The 27,710-nt window shown below is 40.9% G+C and overlaps 1 protein-coding gene across 2 annotated transcripts in view; it reads left to right on the top strand.

The window, feature by feature from the left end:
* The window catches only part of LOC145415710 (calcium-dependent secretion activator-like), a 495,031-nt gene that overhangs the window by 160,271 nt on the left and 307,050 nt on the right, over positions 1-27,710 (top strand). For both annotated transcript variants that reach the window (XM_080284934.1, XM_080284935.1), the window contains one exon: positions 14,422-14,563. In XM_080284934.1, coding sequence (XP_080141060.1) covers positions 14,422-14,563 — 142 coding nt within the window. The remainder of the gene's footprint in view (positions 1-14,421; positions 14,564-27,710) is intronic.

Raw genomic sequence — 27,710 nt, 5'->3', positions numbered from 1 at the left:
GTTCCCCTTCAGTCCTCTTATGTGCTCCAGTTTCCACATTAGTCATTCATGAGGTACCCTGTCGAAGGCTTTCTCGATCTAAGTACACACAAGCTACCCAACTATCTCTCTCCTGTAGCATGTCAATCACCCTTGAGTAGAGGCTCAACAGATTAGAGACACATGACCTTCCATTTTTGAATCCCAACTGACTTTCTGCCAAAATGTCCATCTCCTCCAGATATTTTATCCATCTGCCATTCAGAATTCTCCCGCACAATTTAGTGACCATGCTGGTCAGAGACGCTGGTCTTTAAGTCAAGAGTTCTTCCTTATTTGCTCCTTTGTAAATTGGTACCACATTGACCCTACTTCATTCCTGAGGCACTTTCCCATCTTTCAGAGAACACACAATTAAACCGTGAATCTTATCTGCCAGTTGTTCTCTGTATTCCTTTAGTATCCAATTAGAGATCCCGTCAGGCCCTGGGGCCTTCCTTACATCTTGATTATCCAGTAATTTATACACTTCCTGCACTTCCACTTTTATATCTTTTAACACTACATTTCTAATCACTCCGATCCCCTCCACAAAATTACTCTCCCTAGGAAAATCCAGTTGGGACCTTTTGTTCATTGTTTCAGCATCATTACTGTATCTTTGTAGACCTTTCCTTCTACTTTCAACTTATTGATCCCTTCCTTGTGTTTCGGTTTGTCATTGACAAACCTGTAAAACAATTTAGATTCTTCTCTACATTTGTCAGTTATACCCCTTTCAAAGTTTCTTCCCCTATATGGGGTCTTGTATATTCATTTTTAGATCTTTTGTATTCTTCCTTTGTTCTGTTATTACCATTTGTTCCATGGCACATTCCTTTCTCTTTTAGTTGTCATACACCTTTTGCTGAAAGTGTCCTTTTTCCAGTTCTCTCTCCCACTTTCCCGCACATATTTTTCCACACCTGAGTTATAAAAGCCGAGTAAGATATCCTACTTCAGCGTCTCTCTTGTTTGTCTGAATTCCCTCTGATACACTTCTTCAAAAAATGTCCTCAGTCCTATAAAGTTTCCTTTCCCAAGTTGTATCTTCCATGCCTGTATAACTCATCTGTTGGTACCACATTCCATTCTATCATTTGAAACTCAGTCACTACAGGATCACTTTTTCTTATAGGACACAGGTATTTCAGAGGTTCAGCTACATCAGTTTCTTTGCTTAGCAGTAAATCAAGTCTTGATGGTGTGTCATAACCTGTAACTCTTGTCTCCTCTTTGACCCACTGGGTCATTACGTTATTCATTGCTATAATTAACATTATACTGCCCCACGAATCTTTACTACCTCCTGGGGTGGTGACAACATCTCCTGGTATTCATTCCCATTCCATGCCCTTATCGTAAGGGGTACATATGCTACTGCAATGTCTCTCGTGTCTTTCCCTCTTGTTTCAAGTTTCATATTTATGAATTCTCTCCTGCCTTGTTCCAGTTCCACTTTATTTATATTTATGCTGTTCTTCACTGCTATCATCACTCCTCCTCCCATTCTTCTTTTTCTATCTGTTCTCCATAGTTTGTATTTACCATTTCCCACTTGGATATCAATGTCCTCTCTTAATTTCGCCTCTACAAAGCACATAGTATCTGGCTCAGTTACCCTCAAGAAATCATCAATTTCTAGTCTTTCTGATGTAAACTTTACTCTCACTGGTCTTGTTTCCCTTTTCTTATAAGGCCCTATCCTCCTTACTTCCTCAATTTCTTTTACCCACTTGTCTCCTTCGGGGTCAATCTTGCCTAATATTCCTCTCACCAGGTTCATGTCTCTCTCGAGTCTTACGAACCTAACCTTTTCTTCCTCTTCCCTGTTTCCAAATACTACCACACATCTGTTCCTTTCTACAGTTTCTCTCACTATTTTCTCTTTTTTCTTCAGTATTTTCACTACATTTTCTTCCATTTCTTTCTTGTTCATTTCCCTTTCTTCCTGGATGATCTCTCTTAAGCTGACCACTTCTTTCTGTTCTTCTTCTACGTGTGCCCACTTTGCCTTATATTCTTCTAATACATTACTCATCTCTCCGTTTTATTAGTACTCTCTTCAAGTTTCCTCCTCAGTTCAACATTTTCCCTCTTCAAATTCCTAATCTCTTCATTGGCTGTTTCGTTGGACTGGATTAGACTCTGTATGGTGGTTTCCGTATTTCCTGACACATCCTTTATCACTAGATTCTCTACTTTTTTTTTCGAGTTCACTAATCCTCATAATTAATGTTTTCACCAGGTCCATGACATTAGTATTAGCATCAAATCCTTGAAATTCCATTCCCTCATTGTTTACATTTTCGGCCATGTTTAATGTAAAGTACCTAAACAGCTGTTACCGAATAAGCCACAAACATTCATGTATACTATTGCCAACAAATCTTTACGTTTTTGGTAGTCTACTAACTTTCATTATTTTAAATTTAAAGAAAGACCCTAGGAGACAGGACAGACAAAATTCCTGAAACTACTCAAGGTTAGGAGCGATGCCTGGGACGTCCGCTCTCTCCGGCTGTGTGTGTGTGTGTGTGTGTGTGTGTGTGTGTGTGTGTGTGTGTGTGAACAAAGTAAACAGCAAGCCTAATGCATAAGGCCTGGGGTGGCTGTTGTTTACAATATTGTTTTAGTCTCAACATTATACTGTAATGCATTAATTTCCTGCTACGGCGTGTTGATAGTTATATATTTTTACATGTCCAAGTGTTTTATGTTTATGCAATAGTAGTGTGGTGGATAGGGGTGCCCATCATCCACTCACTCAATGTTGAGATGCCATATGATCACTCCACTGAGTGACAAGCCAAATGGTTTCCTGTACCCAGGAAACCATTTACTACGCTGGGTGGTAACCATATAACTGGGGTTTTTGGCAGGGTTGTGTCCCCCAGATTCTCCTATCCAAAATCACTTAATCATGACAGTTGTTTCAGAGAGCCTAGGAGAGCTCAATAGCTGACCAGGTCCCCAACCAAATGGGCAGAGTCACATGGCCATGTGTAATGTGAGAGTTGTGAATGAGGAGAGCAAGAGGGTGGAAGTGGCAGATGTGTTCAAGAGTGCGAGATATGCCGTGATGGCATTGTGTTAAACAAAGATGAAAGGGTGTGAAGTGGAGGAGCGGGAGAGTGTGAAATGTGTAAGATCGGGCATGAATGGGTGAGGAAGATGCAAGGAAGGAGTTGCTCTGTTGATGAATGAGGTGTGGCAGAGTGGAATGAGAGACTAAAAATGTGTCAGCTCGAGGTGTATGTATGTATGTCAAGTTCAAGTTTTAGAAGGGGCAAGTGGCAGTGATTGTAACTTATGCACCATGTGAGGACAGGAGCGAGAGAGAGAAAGACAGGTTTTGGGATGAGCTGAATGAAGTAGTGGGAGAAATGCCAAGGAGCTATAAAGTGATTGTAATGGGTGATATGAATGGAAGAGTAGGCACTGGCCTTAAGGGTAATATAATGGGTTGTAATGGAGTACCCGGAGAAAATGATAATGGGAAGTGACTGAAGGATGTGTGTCACGAGAGGAGGTTGTGCATTTGTAACTCGTATTTCAAACACAAAGATGCACATAAATATACATGGTATAGAGGGAATGGGGATCTTGTTGAAAGAAGCCTGATTGATTACGTGCTCACAGAGAGGTTGATGCTGGGAATGGTTGCTGATACGAGGGCTGTGAGAGGACAGTGTGGAGGTCTTTCAGATTATATGAATGTGGTATACAAGATCAAGCGAGAGGTGGATCAGGAGTGAGAGGAGCAGTCAGGGAGAAAGACTGAAAATTGAGAAGCTGAGCATCAAAGAGATGGCAGATGATTATGGGACCAAAGTAGGGGAGGAGTTAGAATCAGTGAATTGGACTGAGGTTAAGAAGGCAGTGGAGGAAAAGAGGAAGAAATGGCTAAAGTGGTTACAGGACAGGGGTTCAGTTGAAATAAGAACTGAATATATTCAGAGCAAGAAGCAAGGCTGCAGTGTGTGTGGATAGTGAACTGAGTGAACTTTTCTGCTTGAAGGTTGGACTGAAACAGGGATGTGTCATGTCTCCATGGTTGTTTAATCAGTATATGGATGGTGTTATAAAAGAGGTGGAAGGTAGGGCAGTGGATGTGTGAGTGGCTTTAGTGAAAGAGGGCAGTGTTTGGAAACTCTCTGTACTGTTGTTTGCACATGACACTGTGTTGTTAAGTGAAGAAGTGGAGCTGCAAGGCTTGGTGGATGAGTATGGGAGAGAGTAAGAAGTGGAATCTAAAGATGAATGTAGGGAAGAGTCAAGTTGTGGTCTTCAAGAGAAGTGAAGTCAGTAAATGTACAGTGAGGTTCAATGAGAAGGAAATGGAAAATGTAAGCGTGTTTAAGTACTTGGGTAATGGGATGAGTAAGGATGGAAGTTACAACATGACAGTATTGTGATACCAACTCTTAACGTATGGAAGTGAAGCTTGGACCTTGTGGAGGGACAGAAGTCAGGAGTGAGAGCAGTGGAAATGAGTTATTTGAGAGGAGCTTGTGGAATTGCATGGAGAGACAAACTGACAAATGAGGAAGTGAAGGAGTGTTGTGGTGTGGATGTGGATGTGATAGGAAGTGTTAGGAGAAACACATTGAGGTGGTTTGGCCATGTGGAGAAGATGGAGAGGGAGAGTGTATGTGAGTAAGGTGAAGGGGGGGAGAGGGAGGGGGCAGCCAAGGATGGGATGGAGAGATGGAGTGGAGAAGTATACAGTATGAGGGAGGGAGGTGTGAGCTGGGAGCAGGGCAGTGAAATGGTGGGGGACAGGGCAACACGGAGGTGATTTGTTTGTGGCCACCCCTTACAGGATTGAGACGTCTGGCATTAGATAGACAGAAGAAGCACGTAAAGAGACTAGTGAAGAAGAAAAAGAAGGAGGTAAATGATGATCTAGGAAGAAAATATGAATGCAAACTACTCTGAAAACAGGAAGTTATTTTGGAAAGAGGTGCAGAAATGTAGAAGTGAAAGCAGGAAAGAAATGTGATGGTGTGAAGGATGTAGGTGGTATATTATTAACCCATGAGGATGAAGTAAGGACCAGATGGAAAAAATATTTTGAAAGCCTGATGAAAGGGAATAGAGAGAAAAGAGTGGCTGTAAACATGATTGGTTTTGGGGGTGTGCAGAAAAGGAATGCAGTGCCAGGAGACATGATACAGTCGCACAGGTGAAGGGTGCTGTGAAGCAGCTGAAAAGTGAGAATGCAGCTTGGGTTGATGTAGTTTATGCAGAGATGATTAAGTGTAGTGGAGAGAGTGGAATGAAGCACTTGTTGGAGATATGTAAGAAGGCATGGATGAGTGAAACTGTGCCAGCAGAGTGGAAAAAGGCTGTTATTGTACCCCTGTACAAAAATAAAGGTAAGCGAAGTGAGTGCAAGAATTATCATGGCATAACTTTACTGACTGTGGTAGGGAAGGTATATGGAAGACTTACTATAGAAAAATTATGAGAGATATCAAAAGTCATAGTGAGAGATGAACAGAGTGGTTTTAGGAGTAGCAGAGGATGTGTGGATAAAATTTTTGCCGTGAGACAAATAGCAGAGTAGGCATGTGAGACAGACCATAAGGTGTTTATGGCATTCACAGATCTGGAAAAAGCATACGACAAAGTGGACAGAGAAGGATTGTGTAAAGTTTTGTGCATGTGCAGTGTAGATGGTAAGCTGCTAGGTGCCGTCAAGAGTTTGTATGCTGGTAGTGAAGCATGTGCAAAAGTTGATGGGCATCTAAGTATATGGTTCACGATCGGTGTGGGAATGTGACGAGGTTGTGTGATGTCCCCATGGTTGTTCAATATGTATATGGATGGGGTGATGAGAGAAGTAAAAACATGAGTAATGGAGAGGAGGATGGCATTGGTAATGAATGATGATGGATGGAGTATCTCAGATTTGTTGAATGCTGATGAAGCAGTACTACTTGCAAATACTGGACAAGAACTTCATAGGCTAGTGCAGAGTATTGCTAATATTTGTGAGTGTCATCCCTTGAGAGTAAGTGTAGAAAAGAGTAAAGTGATGGTTACCGAGAGAAGGTGACTCCCAGTGTGATGTTACAGTGAATGAAGAGAGACTGGAATAGGTGAGAGATTTCAAATATCTGGATACAGTGATAGAAAAGAGAGGAAAATTTGCAAAAGAAGTGGAAAGTAGAGTGACACAAGGAAGCAAAGTAACTGGTGCAATGAAGGCCTTGATAAGAAAGACAGGCTTGAGTGTTGCAGCTGCATGAGGCTTACATGAAGGAGCGTTAGTGCCAACTTTAACATACAGATGTGAGACTACGGTGTGGCATGAAAATTAAAAGTCAAGAGTAAGAGCATTGGAGATGGGACCATTGAGGAATGTTTGTGGAGTACAGAGGGTGGATAGGATATGAAATAATGTGATTCATGATAGATGTGGAGTGAGGAAGTCTGTGGACGCCAGAATTGAAGAGTGTACTGAGATGGTATGGTCATATGGAGAGAATGGATAACAACAGATTGGTGAAAAAGGTATGTCTGAGTGAATTTGAAGGAGGGAGGAGGTTAGGTAGGCCAAGGAGAAGGTTGGTGAAAAAGGTATGTCTGAGCAAATTTGAAGAAGGGAGGAGGTGAGGTAGGCCAAGGAGAAGGTGGAGAGATATAGTTGATGAGTGTGTGAGGAAGAGAGGTTTGGAAGTTGGTGAGGCATGGGAACTGACAAGAGACCGAGCTGGCTGGATAAATGTTGTGAGGAGAAGTTCATGATCAGGGATTTGGCACCCCTTTTAAACATGGCAGCATCCAGATTGGCTCTGTCAGATACATTTATGTCAAGCTACAGAATGCGGTGAATGTTTTTGGCATATCTGATAGAGCCAAGATTCTGGGGGCCTGAATGATGAGTGAATGGAAGCATGGCCCATTGGATTGGGCAAATTTGGGCTGTCTGGACATTGCTACTCCCCACCCTGCTTTAGGATGGGAAAGGAGGTCTGGATGATGATGATGATGATGATGATGAATAGTAGTGTGACCAAAAGTTTTAAATTTGAAGTCAGCTTGAGATATAACTACCAGTTAAGAGTGACAGGTGGGGGGTAGGGGTATGTTGGAGGGTTGGGAGCTGGTGGGGTAGAGGTGGGTGAAGCTCATTTCATCCACCCTCCATCCCCACTTCCCTGAGCAAAAATTACTGCTCATGAGTGAGCTGTATCAATACTGTGTTGTTTTTGTGTTTGATTTTAATAGTTTACTTATGAGTAATATAACTGGAAAGTTTTTAAGATAGAAGGGTGAGAAGGATAGTAAATCACTGAATGTTGAGCCAGTTGGGAGGGGGGGGGCTATTGTGCAATATCCAATGTTTTGCTTTAACTAATGTAGGGCATGGTTGATTCACAAGGATGATTTAGAGTTTACTGTACTTTAAATCACATGTAGTCAAAATCACCCAAGTTAAATTTGCATAAGTGCAACATGACTATAATACAGTAGTAATAATGATAATACAAGTATTTAAGGCTTGCCCTCAGCATCCTCAGTAGCACCATGCTTTCCTCTAGGGGTAGCATATTTGATTTCCAAGTTACAAGTTTTATTATTTCACACACAAAAAATTTATCATTCCATTTAATATCGCACACTGCACTATTCATTGCACACTTGCTCTGTTATTTGGCTTTACTGATGGTGTTCCAATGGCCTTGCATGCATGAAACAGAATGAAGGGGGGACGATCATAGCAAATGTAGACACTGGATGGCCATCTTTGCTCAAACGTCTGACTGTTACCTTGCTTTGATGGCACAGCATACACACAGGATTGTTGTATGCGGCCACCACACTTATGATACAAGCGAATGCTGCGATCAATAACGTGAAACTAGGTATAACTTTTACTTCATCATTCTATCAATTTATTGCATACCAAACTGTTGTATAGCCTACTGAGTCGTGACTGTATATAGTAAAATAAATTCCATTCACATATTTTGTTCAGTTTCATCAATATTCATCATGTCTTGAGTTTTTGCACATCAGGTAGATAAAAAAACTTATAGAAATAATTAATTCTATCCCAGCCTTAAGTTTAGTCCTTCTTTTAACCCTTCAGACCACATTATCACCTCCTGTAACAACTGGTCAGTAACAAATTGCTACCAGATACCATTGTTTGGTGCTGAAATCCCCATGCTGTGCCTACAACCAGGTAAAATGAAAATGTTTCCCTTCTGGATACCCCTCAGCATCCTCCCTCTCGCTGCCACAAAACTCATGTCACACAACCACCCACTGACTATGCACAATGCAACAACAATGTCATACCTATTTTTATTGCCTTAATCATGCTGTGAAACAAGAAAAACAAATGAATGTGGTGAGGTAAGAATGAAAGACTGTAGGAGAGTAGCATGGTAGCTCCTGACATTGCTTTGCACAACATACTACACAGCTGGGGCAAGTCTCACTTGCATAGTTGCTAGCTCCAATCACTGGTCATATAGTATAGTGGGAGGTGGGGATTGTTTTGTGCTTATTGAGGCTGGATTTGTTGGGTTTTGCTGTCAGACTTTGCATTCTGTCATATGATTTTCTGTTATCACTTTTTTTTTTTCTTAGGATTCTCTCAGTCCTGTGGTGCATTCTAGATGTATCATACAATAGATTTATCACATTCTGTGCAGCTGGACTCTACTTCATATATTTTGCACAGTATCTGTCTATTTATAGCCAGACACCACAATCCCTAAAGGAGTGGCCACAAACAAATTGCAACCATGTTGCCTTGTCCCCTGCAATTTTGTTGCCCTCCCCCCAGCTTACACACCCCTCTTTCTTACACCTCTCCACACCATCCCTCCATCTCATCCTTGGTCTCTCTCTCTTTCTTCCCCCTCTTCACGTCACTCACATACACTCTCCTCATTACTCTCTCAGTCTCCATCCTCTCCGTGACCAAACCACCTCAGTGTATTTCTCCTAACGTTTTGTATCACATCCACACCACAATGCTCCTTCACATCTTCATTTTTCAGTCTGCCTCTCCATGTAACTCCACATGCTCCTCTCAGATAATTCTTCCACTCCTGTCACGCTTGACTTGTATCTATCCAACAAGGTCCAAGCTTTGCTTCCATATGTTAGAGTTGGTAGCACAGTGTCATGCAGTGTCGTTTTTACTTCCATGCTCACTTCCTTATCCCTTACCACTGCTTTGAAAGAACCACCGACCTTTCTTCCCTGTTGTTCAGTGTAGTAGGTGGGGGCGTGCACCATCCACTCAGTCGATGTAGTGCTGCTCTCAGGTATCTACCCTTTCCTTTCCTCCATCCTTCTTTCCTTCCATCCTCTTCTGTCTTTCTTTCCTTCATTCTTTCCTCATCTTTCTGCCTACGGGTGACTTTACACTCCTTCTTCTGTCTTTTTTTCCTTCATTCTTTCCTCTTCCTTCTGCCTGTGGGTGACTCTATGCTGAGTGACAAGTCAAATGGTTTCCTGTACACCAGGAAACCATTTACTATGCTGGGTGGTAGCCATATAACCACATTTTGGCACCTGGTTATTTAGAGGGCAATTACAGCACTCCAGTCAGATTGAGCCGGTTAAGGTTTATATCTAAGGGGTGGTTGGGGTTTATTGCAAATGAAATGCCACTCAGGGATGAGTGAGGCTTGTCACTCTCATCTTAAATGTTAGGACCAACTTGCTTAGTCCCGGGCTTCTATACTTCTTATGGGGCAACGGAGAATTGGATGATGGATGGATGGATGGTTGTACTCTTTCATGGATTTCATCCTCTAATCTTCCATCTTTACTCATCACACTATCCAAATACTGTACTTAAATGTACTCACATTTTCCACTTTCTTACCACCCAGTCTCACTGGGCATTCATTGACTTCATTTCTCTCAAAGGCCACAGCCTTTTTCTTCCCTACATTCACCTGTAGATTGCATTTCTTACTCACTTTCCCAGACTCATTCACCAAGCCTTGCAGTTCCCTTTCGTTCTCACTGAACTATACAGTATCATCTGCAAACAACAGAACAAGAACTTTCCAAACGATGACCTCTCTCTTTAGGGCTGCTCCAACATCCACTCCCGTACCTTATATACAGTAAAACCTCAATATAACGGACTTCAATATAGCGGAATTTGCTTTTATTGGACTCAAGGAGCCAAGTGGACTAAATTCTTATGCTCAGGAAAAGTCCAGTAAAGCCAGAAGCAGTTCTCTCTTGGAATAAATGAATAAAGAAACAAACGGAGGTGATACCATAATATCTGTCCCTCCTCTATCTCTCTCTCTCTCTCTCTCTCCTCCTCCATTCCTTCCCCTCCTCCCTGTCCCTCTCCAGTGAGAGAGAGAGAGAGAGAGAGAGAGAGAGAGAGAAGGTGAAACTGAAAATGAAAATTAAAGTAACTGTGAAAATGAGTGTAAAAATGAGGGTGAAAGAGAGCACACAAGTGAATATGGAATGTCAGAGTCAACAGAGAGAGAGAGAGAGAGAGAGAGAATAAATACAGAAATGACAAGTGGCGTCTCCTTTGCATAAACAAATGAGGGAGATAGGCATAACTTTGGTCCCTCCTCTCTCTCTCCTTCTATATTCCCTTCTCCTCTCTCTGCCTCTGGGAGAGATAGGTGAAAGTGAATGAAAAAATGAAGGTTAGTGAAGGCATTGTGAAGGTGAAAGTGAAAGTGAAGGCAAAAGTAAAAGTGAAGGTGGAAGGTGAAAATGAAGTCAAAGTGAGTGAAAGTGGAAGGTGAAAGTGAAGGTGAAAGTAAAAGTGAATGTGAAAGTGAAGTCAAAAGTGAAAGTGAAGGTAAATGTGAAGATGGAAGGTGAAGAGAAAAACCTGTATTTTACACAGGAAAAATCATATGAGAAATTACCAATATGCCGGGAATCGAGCCCGGGACTCTCAGGTGAGAGCCAGGCAGCATACCACTGCACCACGACCAGGTAAAAGTTAACTCACATTGTCACAATCTTGTAACCAACGTCCCTCTGACCCCACTGTGGGCCTGAAGAGGGTGAGTTAACCCCCTGGCACTCGGGCAAGTAGATGCTTTTTAATCTATCTCAGGTGAGAGCCTGCCCCGGGTTCGATTCCCAGCATATTGGTAATTTCTCAGATGGAAGGTGAAAGTGAAGGTGACAGTGAAATTAAATGTGAAGGTGAAAATGATGGTGAAAATAAATGAAAGTGAAGGTGAAAATGAATTTAAATGTGAAGATGAAGGTGAAGGTGAAAATGAATGTAAAAGTGAAGATGATGAAAGTGAAGGTGAAAGAGAAAGTGAAGGCAAAAGTGAAGGTGAAGGTGAGAGTGAAGGTGGAGGTGAATGTGATAATAAAAGAAGGGAGGGCAAAAGTGAAGGTGAGTGAATAATTGTAAGGGTAAATGTGAAAATGAGAAAATAAGGTTGCAAGTGAAGGTGAAATGGAAATTCAAAATGAATGATAGTGAAAATGAGTGTGAAGGTGAAGGTGAATGTGAAATGAGCATGGAAGAGAATATGAAAGTGAATGTGAATGTCAGAGTGAACTGCAAATGAAGATAAAAGTGAATGGGAAGGTGAAGATGAAGGTGACAACGAAGACAAAAATATGTGAAGTAAAATGGAAGTGCCCAGTGTGGAGAGAGAGCGAGAGAGAGAGAGAGAGAGAGAGAGAGAGAGAGAGAATAAATGCATGAATGACAAGCAAGCCTCTGTGCATAACAAAAGGAGGAGGAAGTCCTGGGGGGAGTCCAGATGTCTCTTTTATCGAACTTTCGCATTTTTCAGACTGGCTTGGGCCACAATTAGTCTGATATAGTGAGGTTTTACTGTATCTCTTTTGTAACTCTGTCCATATACAGATTGAACTTCAATGGGGACATGACACATCCTTATTTCAATCCAACATTCAGATAGAAAAATTTACTCAGTTCACCATCCACATGCATTGCAGCCTTAGCGTCCTCATGCATACTCATCACGGCATTCAACAGCTTCCCACATACTCCATATATTATTCTTAACATTTTCCATATCCTTTGTCTATCCATTCTGTCATATATTTTCTCCAAATCCATGAAGGCTGCATACAATTTCATTCTCTTTTCTAGAAACTTTTCCACTAAAGCTTTTAGGATGACTATTTGATCTACACGACCTCATCCCATCCTAAAGCTTCCATCTTCTCCAACTAAGTCCTCTATTATTTCCCAAACTCTGTCAATAAATATCCAACCATATACTTTTCCTATTACAGTAAGAAGACAAATGCCTTTATGATTACCACACACTTCTTTTTTCCCTACTCCTTTGCACAGGAGAATAATTAAACCTATCCCTCAATCCTCAAGGACTCTACCTTCTCCGCGGCCAATCTGAACATCCTCCATATCCACTCTGCTACCATCTCCCCTCTGCTGAAGCTTTTCACCACACACTACATCAATTTCTGGGGTTTCCCTCATTTTGACTTTTTCCAATTCTTCCACCACTTTTATTGTACTGATCTTCCTCCTCTCTCATCTCCCTCCTCTCCCCAGCCATTCTCCAGTCGCTTATAGTCACACTACTTTCATTCTCTTTGTTTAACAATTCCTTAAAGTGTTCCCTCCATCTGCTCACTTTCACCCCCTTCTCCACTAGCAATGTACCATTTATATCTTTCACTTCTTTACTATCTTCTTTATCACCCCATCTAACTCTCTTCACCTCCTTTCAGAACATATGCATCCATTCCCTTCCTTTTACACTCAGATTTCCTCCAAATTCTTCATCCATTCTCTTCATACTCTCTCTTACTAATCTTTTTACCTCTCTCTTCTTCTCTACATATAACTGTTTCTTCCATCTCTCAACTTCCTCCATGCCTCTGCTTCCCATCCACTCACCATATGTTTTCTTCTTTTGTGCCACAGCTTGTCTCACATCTTCATTCCACCATGCTGTTCCTTGCATTCCCTTTTGTCTTTCCTTCACCTTACACACCACCTCACAAGCTGCACAGATTTCTTCTGTGAATATCTTGTGCACATCTTCCACCTTCCCCATCTGCTCCAAATTATATTTACTCAATTGCTCCTCCATGTCTCTCTTATTTTCTGCCTTTTTTCCATCCTCTTGCAACCTTCTGCCCTCCCTTTATGGACCACTTCCTCCTGTCCTTCTCTCCTTCTGTTCATCCATTGCATTTGTACCTTGACATTCAAAATTGGTGGCCAGAAAGTCCTCTCCTCCAACCTCTGTATGCTCTTGCATCCATTACATACCATCTTATTCTCTCATCCACACATGCATAATCAATCATTGCCTTCCTTTCATTCAGTTCACCATCCACCCTTCTCATCACTCACCGTGTATACCTGTGGAACACTTTGTGCCCAAGGAGGGTATTGGCTGTAACCAACCCCCTCCCCACAAATGTCCGCTAGAACATTACCATTCGCATTTACTTCTGCTGACACATCGCACTCACTGACTAATCCATCCACCTTCACATTCCCTACTTTTCCATTCATATCAACAGTCAAAAACACTCTCTCACATCTCTCAAACTTTTCCCTGCGTACTTCCACATTTGCTCAGAACTCTTCTTGTACTCTGCTCGCAGTCTTACGTTGGTGCATATACACACACAGTCGCCCATTCTTATATTCCTATTTCTGTCTTACCCACACAATCCTTGAACCAACTGATCCATACTCTCTTATATTCTCTTTCCATCTCTTGCTTACAACAATACATACACCCTCTTTTGCCCTCTCATTCTCACCTACTTCTGCGCATACCCAATCCATACTTCCACTCTCTCAAACTCTCACCTTCCTTTTAGCCTCAGTCAATCCACATAAGTCTATTTTTGCATTCTCAAGCATCTGCATAATCTCTTTTTCACATCATTCGCACCTTCACATTCCACTTTGAAATCTGCACCATGTCCTTTGTATGATCCGTAGTCTTCATCTGTTTGTCAGCCCTCTTTTGAGGCATTTTGCTTTTCTTTTTAGTTAGCTGTTTTCCAGGGAAGGGCACTAACCCTCCATCAACCCTCTTGTTGATACATAGGTAACATGAATTGGTTGGTTATTTGGTTACCACCTAGTGTATTAAATGATTTCCTGTCTTACTGGAAATCGTTTGGCTTGTCACTCAATGTAGTCACTCTGGAGTAGGGAAGCACTATACCAAGTGAGTGATGGTGGGTGTCCCCACCAACCACACAATATACCTGTACTGCAATATAGTGACATCTATAACTGAGGTGGATTGAGTCATGTGCTGTTGAGTGCAAGGAGATTTTCAGGCGAAATATGAGTCAGATATAAAGATGAAGAACTCGAATCGTAGATGCATTAATTGTAATACAATTTTATTTATTCCTATTTGATATAAACCAATTCCTCTGCAGATAATCTGAAGAATGGTCGGTTCCACCAGCACCTGCGCGAGACATTTGCACCGATGGTGGTGCGCTATGTTGACTTGATGGAGTCATCTATAGCTCAATCCATCCACAAGGGCTTCGAGAAGGAACGGTGGGAGAACAAGGGGTTAGTATGGAGGCCGTTGGTAGTGATAACAACAAACAACAAGCACCTGCTACTTTTAACTCTGTTGGTAGTGAACATAAACAACACTTTATTCCAGTTGCTGCCAGCATTGCTGCTGCTTCCTTCCTTCTTCCTTTCTTCACTTACTCTCTGCATTGCACTTTGACTTTCTGGTTCTGAAACAGCTTTGTTGCAATATATGCTGCAACCTACTTAAGTTTCACTTGTCATTATCTGCTGAAATAGGTCCCTAAGAGATTCATGGACTCACTATGATATTTTTCCATCCATAGTCTTAACTCTCCTCCACTATTTTTTTTTTTTTTTTTTTTTTTTTTAAGGTTATGAAAAATAAGATATAAATAGGTGCAATGGAATAGTTACCGTGTTATAATCTAATTAAGTGTAAGTTACTTTTTTTTTTTTCCCCATGATTCTTTGCATTACAGTTGTTCAGAAAGTGTGCACTCATAGCTTCAGCTGAGCAGTGTTGGGTATCCAGAAAAAAAGGGCAGCAAAGTGAAAACTTCACAAAATAGATGGTATATTTTGGGGAAAATTCAGCTGGGAATAGAGCTTACAAGACCTTACTGTCACGTAATTTTACAACTCCTGCAACATCAAGCTTTTGCATTGTACTGCAGCTATAATCACTTTTTCAGCATGATACTTATCATGAAATATATACTTTACCTGTGGTAATCCAAACACCCTCAAGTTTAGACTTAATTTAGGCTACTTTCATTTTGAAAGAGGACATAATAAAGTATGGTTATATCAGTATTAAGGTAGTATCTCCAGTAATTTAGTCATAAGGGAATTAAAGCTGTAGGGTGTGTGTCCTAAGCAGAAAAGATACTTGACTTTTATTTTCATCCAAGAGAGTTTTTAGAGAGAAAGTAACACATGTTGAAGTATAGGTATACCAATATTCAGGTCAGTATTTGTCATAATTTAGCTGGATAAGTGCTGGATGGTAGGCATTTTAGGGATACTGGGAGGTGAGAGAAACTAGTAATAGCCTGCATGTTTTAAGGTGATTTATTTGTAGTCATCTTGAAGCATCTCAGCCTCATTAAAAAAAAAAAAAAAAAAATGATCTTCAAGCTGTCTGTTGCAGTTACTTACCACACATCTTGGAATGTACATATTATCATATCACATGTACAGTATATTGTAATAATGTAGAATGCTTAGTTAATGTGATTTTCCAACTAGAGCAGAGGCACTGTAATCTAGACAAACCAGTAAAGCATGTTCATAAGATACAACATCTGCCACCAATACAGTGGGGTGCTAGGTGGCAGCCATATAATCAAATACAGTGACCTCATGTCTAGTACAGTAATTAGATCAGACAGCACTGTTGTACTGGACTGATTCCACACTGAACAAATAATATACTTCATGGGGAAAATTATTTATATCAGATAAAACTCTAATTCTGTCTTATCTATAGCCAGATGCCTTAATCTCATAAGGGGTGGCCACAGACAAATTACCTTCATGTTGCCCTGTTCTCTGTCATTTTGCTGCCCTCCTTCAGCTTACACCCCCCTCACTCATATACCTCTCCACCCCATCACTCCATCTCATCCTTAGTCTCCCTCTTCCTCTCCTCCCCCCTACCTCACTCACATACACTCTTGTTGTTAGTCTCTCATTCTCCATCCTCACCACATGGCCAAACCACCTCAACATATTTCTTCTAATGCTTTCTGTCACATCCACATCTACTCCACAATGCTCCTTCATTTCCTCATTTGTCAGTCTGTCTCTTCATGTAAGTGTACATGCTCCTGTCAGATAACTCATTCCACCACTCTCACTATTGACTTGTATCCTTCCAACAAGGTCCAAGCTTCACTTCCATATGTTAGAGTTGGTATCACAATATTATATTATCATGCAGTGACTTTATCGCTTTTATGCTCTCTTCCCTATTTCTTATCACTGCTTTCAAAGAACCAGCAGCCTTTCTTTTCGAACACCTGATGCTCTAAAATTCCTTCCTTACTCTACACACTGCACAAGTACTTGTGCACTCACATTTTCTATTAGTACAATCCCAGCTATCCGGTATCCAGACAAACAGAATACTCAGAAAAACAGGAAAATTCAAGGGCTGGTAAAAACGTCAGTAAGTTATAACTGTGCGCCATTTTGAATGGACCGCCAAACCGCTGTTTTATCGTGTCACGCGAGGCTGGGTGAAGGCATTTCTGGCTAATGTAAATCCCTAGTAAATCCTGTTAACCAGCCCTCCTCCTCCCTCTTTCCCCTACTTGAATTCAGTCATCCTCCACACCCTCCACAATTTCCACAAATCACCAGTCTGCTTTTTACCACCAGACAGTAAACAAGCTCTCTTGCTGTTGTGTTGCTCTGATGGACGGTAATTTCAACATTCCAAGATGCCTAAAGAGCAAACTAAACGTAAGCGTGTCGTGCCTACCATGAAACAGAAGCTGGACATATGCAATAGACTTGAAAAAGGCAAACATTATAAAACACTGATGACCGAATATAATGTAGGAAATCCAACGATTTATATAAAGACCCAGCATCCAAGCTCAATGAATTTTTCATGAAAAGCGAGACAAGTAAGTCCATTGAAAAAAGGCATACTCTTCATCGTTCAAGTGGTTTTGCTTAGAAAGATCTACGGGAGCACCTATTTCTGGTCCTCTTATCGAAGAAAAAGCAAGAGAGTTTCACAATAAAATGAATACAGAAGTCGAATGTGATTTGTGTTGGATGGTTAAATCGTTTCAAAGACAGGCATGGAATTGGTAAGCCAGACATCTCGGGAGATAGCAAATCAGCAAACGCCGGTGTTTTTCTTCCTAACGGACCGACTCTAACATGCACCACATAAATTCATCTTAGAACGCATGTGTGCTGGCAGAGATGAAAAAAAAAAAAGGTTAATAGGAATGAAGGTTTACTTTGTTGGAAGAAAAAAATATATATATGCTTGCACTTCATAAGTACATCATGTATTTTATTTTGTGCAAAACAGCTGATTGGCGGCAGGTGAAGGGTGGAATGATGGAGGTCAGTCGGGGCCGGGACCGTAAGCAAAGCTTTGTGTGGGGGCATGGGTGTGATAATTCTACAGTGCAGTCTTAACATCAGTTCACCAATAAATGTTCAAGATTTTATTTCTTTATTTTTCCACTTTTATGAGTACAATACATACAACGAATACTTCGGTAGTTAACAATGGTGCAAAACAGTGGCGGAATGGTGGCGGTCAGTTGGGGCCGGGATCGTAAACAAAGCTGATGTGGGGGTACAGATGTCGTGATAATTTACCAATAAATATTCAGGATTTTATTTCTTTAGTTTTCCACATGAGTACAGTACATACAAGAAATTATTCGGTAGTTAACAGAATGGACTTGTGCATTTTGCAGTACCGGTACTGGAAGGCATTGCATGCACGTCCATTATGACCATGGTGTATGTGTTTGCGAGGCAGTTTTTCAGGTGGAATCTCATGGTGTGCCCCCTGATGTGAGTGGTGAGTACCTGAATTGTATTTACTGCTGTGATAATGATCGCCTTTGTATAGATTTGAATATCAGAAGTACGGGAAAAATCTGTAACCGGGAAGGTGAATTCCCCAAGCCGCCCGGTTAACTGGGATTGTACTGTACTCATCATCCAGCCTCACTGTGCACTCAGTGACTTCATTTCTTCTGAAGTCCACAACTTTACTCTACCCCACATTTACCTTTAAATTCTGTTTTTTACACACTCTCCCAAACTTATTCACCAAGCCTTGCAGTTGTCCCTCGTCTTGCTTTAATAATACAGTATCATCCAAATGCTTCCATTTCTCATTAGGGGCACACCAACATCCACTGCCCTATGTTGTATCACTTTTATAACCCCATCTATATTTTTACTGAACAACCATGGAGACATGACACATACTTGTTTCAATCCAACATTCAAATAGAAAAATTCACTCAGTTCACCATCCACCTTCCTTGCGGCCTTAGCACCATCATACATACTCTTCACAGCATTCAACAGTTTCCCATTTACTCCATTTATTCATAATATTTTCCACATTCTTTGTCTGTCCACACTATAACATGAATTCTTCAAATCCATTACGGCCACACACAACTTCTTTCCCTTCTCTAGGCACTTTTCCACTAAAGACCTTAGGATGAATGTATGATCAGCACAATCACTTTTCTTCCTAAAACCACCCTGTTCATCTCCAACTAATTCCTCTGTTATTTCCCTAACTCTCTTAATAAGTATCCTACCATATACAGTACTTTTTCCTGTTACACTAAGAAGACTGCTGTCTCAATGATTACCACACACTTCATTACCTTCCTTCCAGGCCAACCTGTGCAACATCCATATCCATTTTACTACAATTTCTCCCCCATGCTTCAACATTTCACCACACACTTCATCAATTGCTAGGGCTTTCCCCATTTTGACTTTCTTCACTGCTTCCACTACTTCCATCCTACTGATCTCTTCCTCTCTTCTCATCTCGCTCCTTCTGCCGGCCATTCTCCATCCACTTATATTTGGTTTGCTTTCATTCTCTGTGTTTAACAATTCCTTGAGTTGTTCATTCCATTTGCCCACTTTTTCCCTGCTCCACTATCAGTCTACCATTTCTATCTTTCACTCCTCTACTACCTTTATCACCATGTCTAATTCTCGTTACCTCCTTTGAGAACATTTCCTTCCATTCATTTTCACCATACACTCAGATTCCTTCCAGATACTTCATCCACTCTCTTACTTTCTTTTACTAATTTTATCACCTCTCATCGTCTCTACATATAACTCTCTATTCCATCTCTCAGCTTCCTCCGTGCCTCTGCTTCCCAGCTACTCACCATATGCTTTCTTCTTTTGTGCCACAGTTTGTCTCACCTCCTCATTCCACCATGCTGTTCTTGCACCCCCTTTCACCTTCTCTTCACCCCACACACCACCTCACATGTTGCACAGATTTCTTCTGTGAATATTTTGCACACAAAAATTTCTAGAATGTAAACAATGATAGGCGGACACACATAAATAATATAATATATGAACTGAAACATTTATCATGAAATTATTGTGTGGCATGATAAATTAGGACAGGTAATGCACACACACACACACACACACACACACACACACACACACACACACACACACACACACACACACACACACACACACACACACACACACACACACACACACACGATAAAGGATAGGATGTCTGGATGGAGGGAAGTAACAAGTGGAGTCCCTCAAGGCTCGGTGTTGGCGCCAGTAATGTTCCTGATTTACGTAAATGATATGGTAGATGGAGTGAACAGTTATGCAAGTCTGTTTGCTGATGATGTAAAGATCTTGAGGAAGGTAGAGGTTGAGGAGGATTGTAAAATACTGCAGGAGGATTTGGATAGGATACACAATTGGAGCCGGACATGGGAAATGAAATTTAATGTAAAGAAATGTAAAATATTGGAAATGGGTAAAAGTACCAGGAGGCCATCACTGAATTATTTGTTGGGTAATGAATTAATCACAAAAATGAGAGAAGAGAAAGATTTGAGAGTGCTGGTCCAAGATAGTTTGTCACCAGAAAAGCACATTAACAAGATAGTTGGAGAGACTTATAAACTCTTGACTAACATAAGAGTAGCATTTCATTATATGGATGAGGAGATGATGAAAAAATTGATAGTGGCCATGATCCGCCCCAGGTTAGAATATGCAGCAGTAGTGTGGTCCCCACACAAAAAGAAAGATATAAACAAGATTGAGAGAATACAAAGAACAGCAACCAAGATGGTCCCCAGTCTGGCAGCCCTGTGATACAGAGAGAGGCTGGAAAAGCTGGACTTGCCTTCCTTAGAGGAACAGAGAAAGAGGGGAGACATGATTGCAGTGTTCAGGACCATGGTGGGAGTAGATAAAATTGACAAAGAAAATCTGTTTGTATGGGATTAGAGAGCAACAAGAGGACACGGAAGTATAGACTTATGGAATAGCCTGGACAAAGAGATCGTCCAGTCTAAAACTTGAACGAGTTCAAAGCTAAATTTGACTTATTGAGAAACAGCAACGGAAACCCACGAGCATAGCACATTCCGTGTATATCACAGTTAGGTATATTAGGTAAATACTTAAATATTTGGAATGACTTAGACAAAGAGGTGGTGCATGAGAAAAACATTCATGTGTGTAAAGGTAGACTTGATAAATGTGGATATGGAGACAGGACAACACGAGCATTGCTCAATTCCTGTATACTACAAATAGGTAAATACACACACACACGAGCGAACAGCCACAGCAAACGGACATCTCTTGACTGCTCCCAGGCCAAGGCCCAGCCACCGCTGCAAACCTTAAGTAGTTTTCAGGAATTACAGTGCTCGTCAGAAGTATGGAGCGCCCTGCTTCCCTCCTGAGAAACAAACCTTTCAACATTGAAAAAACATATAAATAATGCATTTTATTTACCTTTAGTGCTTCGTAGGGTAGCCTTTACGTTTCTTCACGGACCTGAGACGTCTTGGAAGTGAAAGGGCGAGGCTCCTGAGGTGCTGGAGGGGTATTTTGTCCCAGGAGTCACGAATGGCGGCTTCCAGCTTAGGCAGAGAGCTCACGTCCTTCCCTTGAAAACTCTTCTTTACGAGGTACCAGAGGTTTTCAATTGGGTTGAGGTCTGGGCTATTTCCTGGCCAGTCTGTCATGAATGATACCTCGCAGTCACGAAGCCAATTGGTGACCGATTTGGCCTTGTGAGCAGGTGCACCGTCCTGCTGAAACACTTGTGCACCTGTTAGCTCGAAGGAGTCTGGTAAATGATCACACAAAAGCTCCAGGTAAACATCCTGATTCACTCTGAGGTTCTTGGGAAGTACAACAAGCTTCCCCAAACCCTTCCCTGAGAAACAACCCCATACCATGAGTGAATCAGGATGTTTAACTGTGCTTTCTACATACCGTGGGTCAAGTGGGTCACTACCTTTGCGTGTTCCTCTGTTACAGGTAACACTAAACGTTGCCTCATCAGACCACAACACTGACAACCATTGCTCCTCACCCTAGTTTAGATATTTATTAGCAAAGGCAAGCCTACGAATTCTCTGGCTGCTAGAGAGAAGAGGCTTTTTCACAGGCCTGTGACTTGTGTAACCAAGCTCATGCACCCTACGAGACACTGTTCTCACTGACACCTCACCAAACACTTCCGGGTTGCTCTCCTTAATTTTCCTTGCACTCACACGAGGATTAAACTCCACTGCACGTTTTAAAACATTAACAGACCTTGGGGAAGTTTTCCTAGGCCTACCAGACCTCGGTTTCTTTGTGGGAACTTCACCACTGTTTTCCTCCCAAAACCGCACACACCAACAACGCACTGTCGATCGTGCCACACCAACCAATTCACTAATTTCCTTTGTCTGGTGGCCTGCCTCCTTTAGAGCAATGATCTGGGATATGATTTCACTCGATAGTTCACGGGTAGGTGCCATAACAAAGCTTTAAAGGCCAAAACACTGCGGGACACTCAGTAAAAAATGGCGCAATTTGAGAGGGACACTCGGCGGAGTTCCTCTCTCTCAGGCAGCCCGTGGGCGACTGAGGCGGGAACCAACCAGCATGTCGGAAGGCCTCAGGCTACCGTGACGTCATGCTCGGAGCTCAAACTTGTGGCGCAATTCTTACCCCCAAAAATGGGTGATTCTTTTTGGGCCATAAGTATTGCGCGCCCGGCGGACAACGCTGAATACTTCTGACGAGTACTGTATGTTTGTCCTGTCTCCTATGGTCTTGTTTTAAGTTTAAAGTACTGTAAGTTAATATAGACTACCAAAAATGTAAAGATTTATCGGCAACAGTATACATGAATGTTTGTAGTATTTTCAGTAACAGCTGTTTTGGTACTGTAAGTTGTAACCAACCTCAAACATGGCTGAAAATGTAAACACTGAAGGGACTCGAATTTCCAGGATTTGATAGAAATACTAATGTCATGGATCTGGTGAAAACATTGATTATGAGGATTAGTGAACTTGAAAAGAAAGTGGAGAATCTAGTGTTAAGAGATGTGTCTGAGAATAAGGAGATTATTATACAGAGTCTGATCCAGTCTAATGAGACGGCTAATGAAGAGATAAGAAATTTGAAGCGTGAAAATATCAAATTGAAGAGAAACTAGAAGAGAGTACTAATAAAACGGAGAAGGTGAGCAGTGTATTGGAAGAGCATCAGGCAAAGTGGGCACACGTAGAAGAAGAACAGAAAGAAGTGGTCAGCTTAAGAGAAATCAACCAGGAAGAAAGGGAAATGAACAAGATAAAATTGGAAGAAAATGTAGTGAAAATACTGAAGAAAAAGGAGAAAATAGTGAGAGAAACTGTAGAAAGGAACAGATGCGTGGTAATATTTGGAAACAGGGAGGAGGAAGAGAAGGTTAGATCCGTGAGACTCGAGAAAGACACGAACCTGGTGAGAGGAATTTTAGGCAAGATTGATCCCGAAGGAGACAAGTGGGTAAAAGAAATTGAGGAAGTAAGGAGGATAGGGCCTTATAAGAAAGGGGAAACAAGACCATTGAGAGTCAACTTGTCAGCAGAAAGTGTAGTAGATGATATACTTAAAGTGACCTGGAAATTAAGCAAAGAGGCAGGGATGGAAAATATTATAATAAGGAAAGATTTGAATGAAGAAGAAAGAGAAGTTTTAAAATCATTGAAGGAACAAGTAAAGGAAAAAAATGATAAGAGGACAGAGGAAAAGTGTACCTTTGATAGGGTACCTCATAAGAGACTAATGTGGAAATGAGAATATATAGGAGGACTCAAGGGGAAACTTCTGGAATGGATGAGAGACTTTTTGAGAGACAGACAACTGAGGACAGTAATAAAGGATAGGATGTCTGGATGGAGGGAAGTAACAAGTAGAGTCCCTCAAGGCTTGGTGTTGGCGCCAGTAATGTTCCTGATTTACGTAAATGACATGGTAGATGGAGTGAACAGTTATGCAAGTCTGTTTGCTGATGATGTAAAGATCTTTAGGAAGGTAGAGGTTGAGGAGGATTGTAAAATGCTGCAGGAGGATCTGGATAGGATACACGATTGGAGCCGGATGTGGGAAATGAAATTTAATGTAAAGAAATGTAAAATATTGGAAATGGGTAAAAGTACCAGGAGGCCATCACTGAATTATTTGTTGGGTAATGAATTAATCACAAAAATGAGAGAAGAGAAAGATTTGGGAGTGCTGGTCCAAGATAGTTTGTCACCAGAAAAGCACATTAACAAGATAGTTGGAGATTTATAAACTCTTGACTAACATAAGAGTAGCATTTCATTATATGGATGAGGAGATGATGAAAAAATTGATGGTGGCCATGATCCGCCCCAGGTTAGAATATGCAGCGGTAGTGTGGTCCCCACACAAAAAGAAAGATATAAACAAGATTGAGAGAATACAAAGAACAGCAAGATGGTCCCCAGTCTGGCAGACCTGTCATACAGAGAGAGGCTAGAAAAGCTGGATTTGCCTTCCTTAGAGGAAAGGAGAAAGACGGGAGACATGATTGCAGTGTTCAGGACCATGGTGGGAGTAGATACGATTGACAAAGAAGATCTGTTTTTATGGGATAAGAGAGCAACAAGAGGACACTAAATGAAATTCAAAAAGTCAAACTGCTTGAAGGGTATCAAGAAATATAGCTTTCCTTAGAGAAGTATAGACTCATGGAACAGCCTGGAAAAAGAGATTGTCCAGTCTAAAAACTTAAACGAGTTTAAAGCTAAATTTGACTTACTGAGAAACAGCAACGGAAACCCACGAGCATTACACATTTCGTGTATATCACAATTATGTATATTAGGTAAATACATAAGTATTTGGAACGACTTAGACGAAAAGGTGGTGCAGGAGAAAAACATTCATGTGTGTAAAGGTAGACTTGATAAATGTGGACATGGAGACAGGGCAACACGAGCATTGCTCAATTCCTGTATACTACAAATAGGTAAATACACACACACACACACACAAACACACACACACGGTTTCAGTCATAAAAAGAACAAGACATAGAAATAGAAAGTCTCCATATGGTTGAATCGTGGCAGAAAAGGACAGTGCTTTGTTTACGACTGGTGAGAGAGGATTTGAGGGCTTCACTGAAGAGGATGTGGGAAATGGAAGTATTAAATTGAACCAAACAAGAGTAGCAGAAGTAGAGAAAACAGCGTTGAGTATTGTCCAGGAGATGAAAAAGGTATGGACAGTAATTAGAGAGTTAAAGGAACAGACCATAGAGCAGGAAAACGAGATCACAGTTCTACAGAATAAACTGGAAAAAATTTGTATACTCAGTGACGAACAAGAAAGAGAAGTTACAGAATTAAAAGTAAGCAATGAATCTGCCTCTAATGAAATAAAACAACTTAAGAGGGAGAATAAGAGGTTGGAAGAAGAAAGGGACAGGATGAAATGCAAACTAGATGAGTATGAATCCATATCTAGAAGACAGGATGAGCACATTAAAGAAATCAAGGAGCAACATAAGGGGTGGAAGAAAATTCAGGAAGAAGGAAATGTAAATTTGAAAGAGATTAAAGAACAACAAAGCAAGGAAAGAGTAGAGAAGAAAGTGGTTAGGGTGCTGAAAAGTAGAGAATCTTTAGTTAGGGATGTAGCAGTTAAGAAAATATGTGTATTAACTTCAGGAGTTAAAGAAAAGTGTATGACAATAAGATCAGCAAGAGAAAGAGAAGAACCAAATAAGGTTAAAGAAATAATATCAGTAGTCTTGGAGGAAAACAACGAAGCTCAAGGAGAGACTGAAGAGGTGTTTAGGTTAGGAAAGTACGAGGAAAGAGGGGCAAGGCCACTGAAGGTAAAGTTGAAGTCCCAGGCAACAGTAAATGAAATTATCAGCTGAACATGGAAACTATCAGACAAGGAAGGGTAAAAAAATGTTTGGATAAGGAGAGATGCAAATGAGGGAGAAAGAACTAAAGCAAAGGAGTTAATAAAGGAAGCAATGGTAAAAAACGAACAGAGAATGGAGGAAGAGAAGACAGTGTTTCATGGATCAGAAATTAAGAAAGTCGTACCAACGGAGAGAAGGAGAAAAGAAGGTATAAAGAACATCAAAAATAATGTGAAGGTGGCATATACTAATGTTGATGGTTTAAGACTAGAAATCAACAATTTTTTGAGGGAACATGAACCTGATGTTATGTGCTTCGTAGAGACCAAGTTAAGAGAAGAGATTGATGTTCATATGGGAGATTGTAAATACAAACTGTGGAGAAGAGACAGAAAAGAAAAAACAGGAGGAGGAGTGATGATAGCAGTGAAGAACAACATAAATGTCGATACCGTGGAAATGGGAGAAGGCAGGGTCGAAGTGATAAATATAAAATTAGAAACTGGAGAGAATAGCATGAGAGATATGGCGGTAGTGTATGTTCCCTCTAAGACGAGCATGGAGTGATGATGAATACCAGGAAATGTTGTGAGACATGGCTAATTACAGAAAAAGATTGAGAAAAGCAACAATAAAGTTTTAATGGGTGACTTTAATTGTAAAGAGGTGAACTGGGAGGAATGGGACTCAGGAGGCAGCAAAGATTCGTGGGGCACTATATTAGTAAATATAACAATGAACAATGTGATGACACAGTGGGTCAAAGAAGAGACACGGTTCCTAGGTGAAGACACACCAGCAAGACAAGACTTACTGTTTACCAAAGAACCTGATGTAATAGAATCCTTGAAATATCTGTGTCCTATTGGAAAAAGTGATCATGTGGTCATTGAGTTCCAGATGATAATTTGAGGAACATGGAGCCAAGAGACGAGCTTTGTAGGCAGAGAAGATACAACTTTGGGAAAGCAAACTTTACAGGATTGAGAAAATTTTTTGAAAATGCAGATTGGAGAAAATTTAGAGAAACAAGAGAAATACAGAGGAAGTGGGATATTTTTCTAGGCCTTCATAATTTGGGAGTGGAAAAATTTGTGCCAAGAGTTAGGGGGAAAGAAAACAGGAAAAAGGAGTGGTTTAATAGAAGGTGTATGATAGCAAAAAAAGAGAGAGAGACACGGCATGCAACAATCAGAGAAAGAGAGGTAACAACAAAACAAAGGAAGAATATAAAAGAACTAGAAATTAATACACATGAATACGTAGAGAGGAAGAAAGGAATTTTGAAAAAGGTGTAATAAACAAATGTAAGGATGAACCCAAACTGTTTTATAGATTTGTCAATAGCAAATTGAAACTAAAGGAAGGAATCACCAAACTGAAAGTAGAAGGAGAGGTCTATAAAGATACGGCAATGCAAGCAGAAATAATGAACAAATGTTTCCAATCAGTTTTCACTAATGAAAAGGAGTTTGTGGAAGGGGAAGGAGTGACTAGAAATGTAGTGATAAAAGATATAAAAGTGGAAGTACAGGACGTATATAAATTACTGGAAACTCAAGATGTAAGGAAAGCCCCAGGAAAAGATGGAATCTTTAATTGGGTACTGAAGGTATGCAGAGAACAACTGGCGGATAAGATTCAGAATTTAATTGTGTTCTCTGGAAGAGGGGAAAGTCCCTCAAGAATCGAAGAGGGCAAATGTGGTACCAGTTTATATGGGAGGAAACAGGAAAGAACCCCTGAATTATAATCCAGTGTCTCTAACCAGCATGGTCGCAAAATTGTGCGAGAGAATTCTGAAATATAGATGGGTAAAATATCTGGAAGAGATGAATATTTTGGATGATAGTCAGTTTGGATTCAGAAGTGGAAGGTCATGTGTTTCTAACTTGTTATGTTTTTATTCAAGAGCAATTGATGTGCTTCAGGTTAGAGATGGTTGGGTGGATTGTGTGTATTTAGATTTGGAGAAGGCCATCGACAAGGTACCCCATAAAAGACTAATGTGGAAATTAGAGCATATAGGAAGACTGAAGGGGAACCTCCTGGAATGGATGAGACTTTTTGAGAGACAGACAAATAAGGACAGTAATAAAGGATAGAATGTCTGGATGGAGGGAAGTAACAAGTGGAGACCCACAGGGCTCGGTGTTGGCGCCAGTAATGTTCCTGATTTACATAAATGATATGGTCGATGGA

The sequence above is a fragment of the Coenobita brevimanus genome, chromosome 103, assembly GCF_032717465.1.
Source record: "Coenobita brevimanus isolate Jiangsu-jjx chromosome 103, ASM3271746v2, whole genome shotgun sequence".
Classification (NCBI taxonomy): Eukaryota; Metazoa; Arthropoda; class Malacostraca; order Decapoda; family Coenobitidae; genus Coenobita; species Coenobita brevimanus.
Note: the sequence above shows the minus strand (reverse complement) of the source record. Positions and strands in the feature narration are given on the sequence as shown.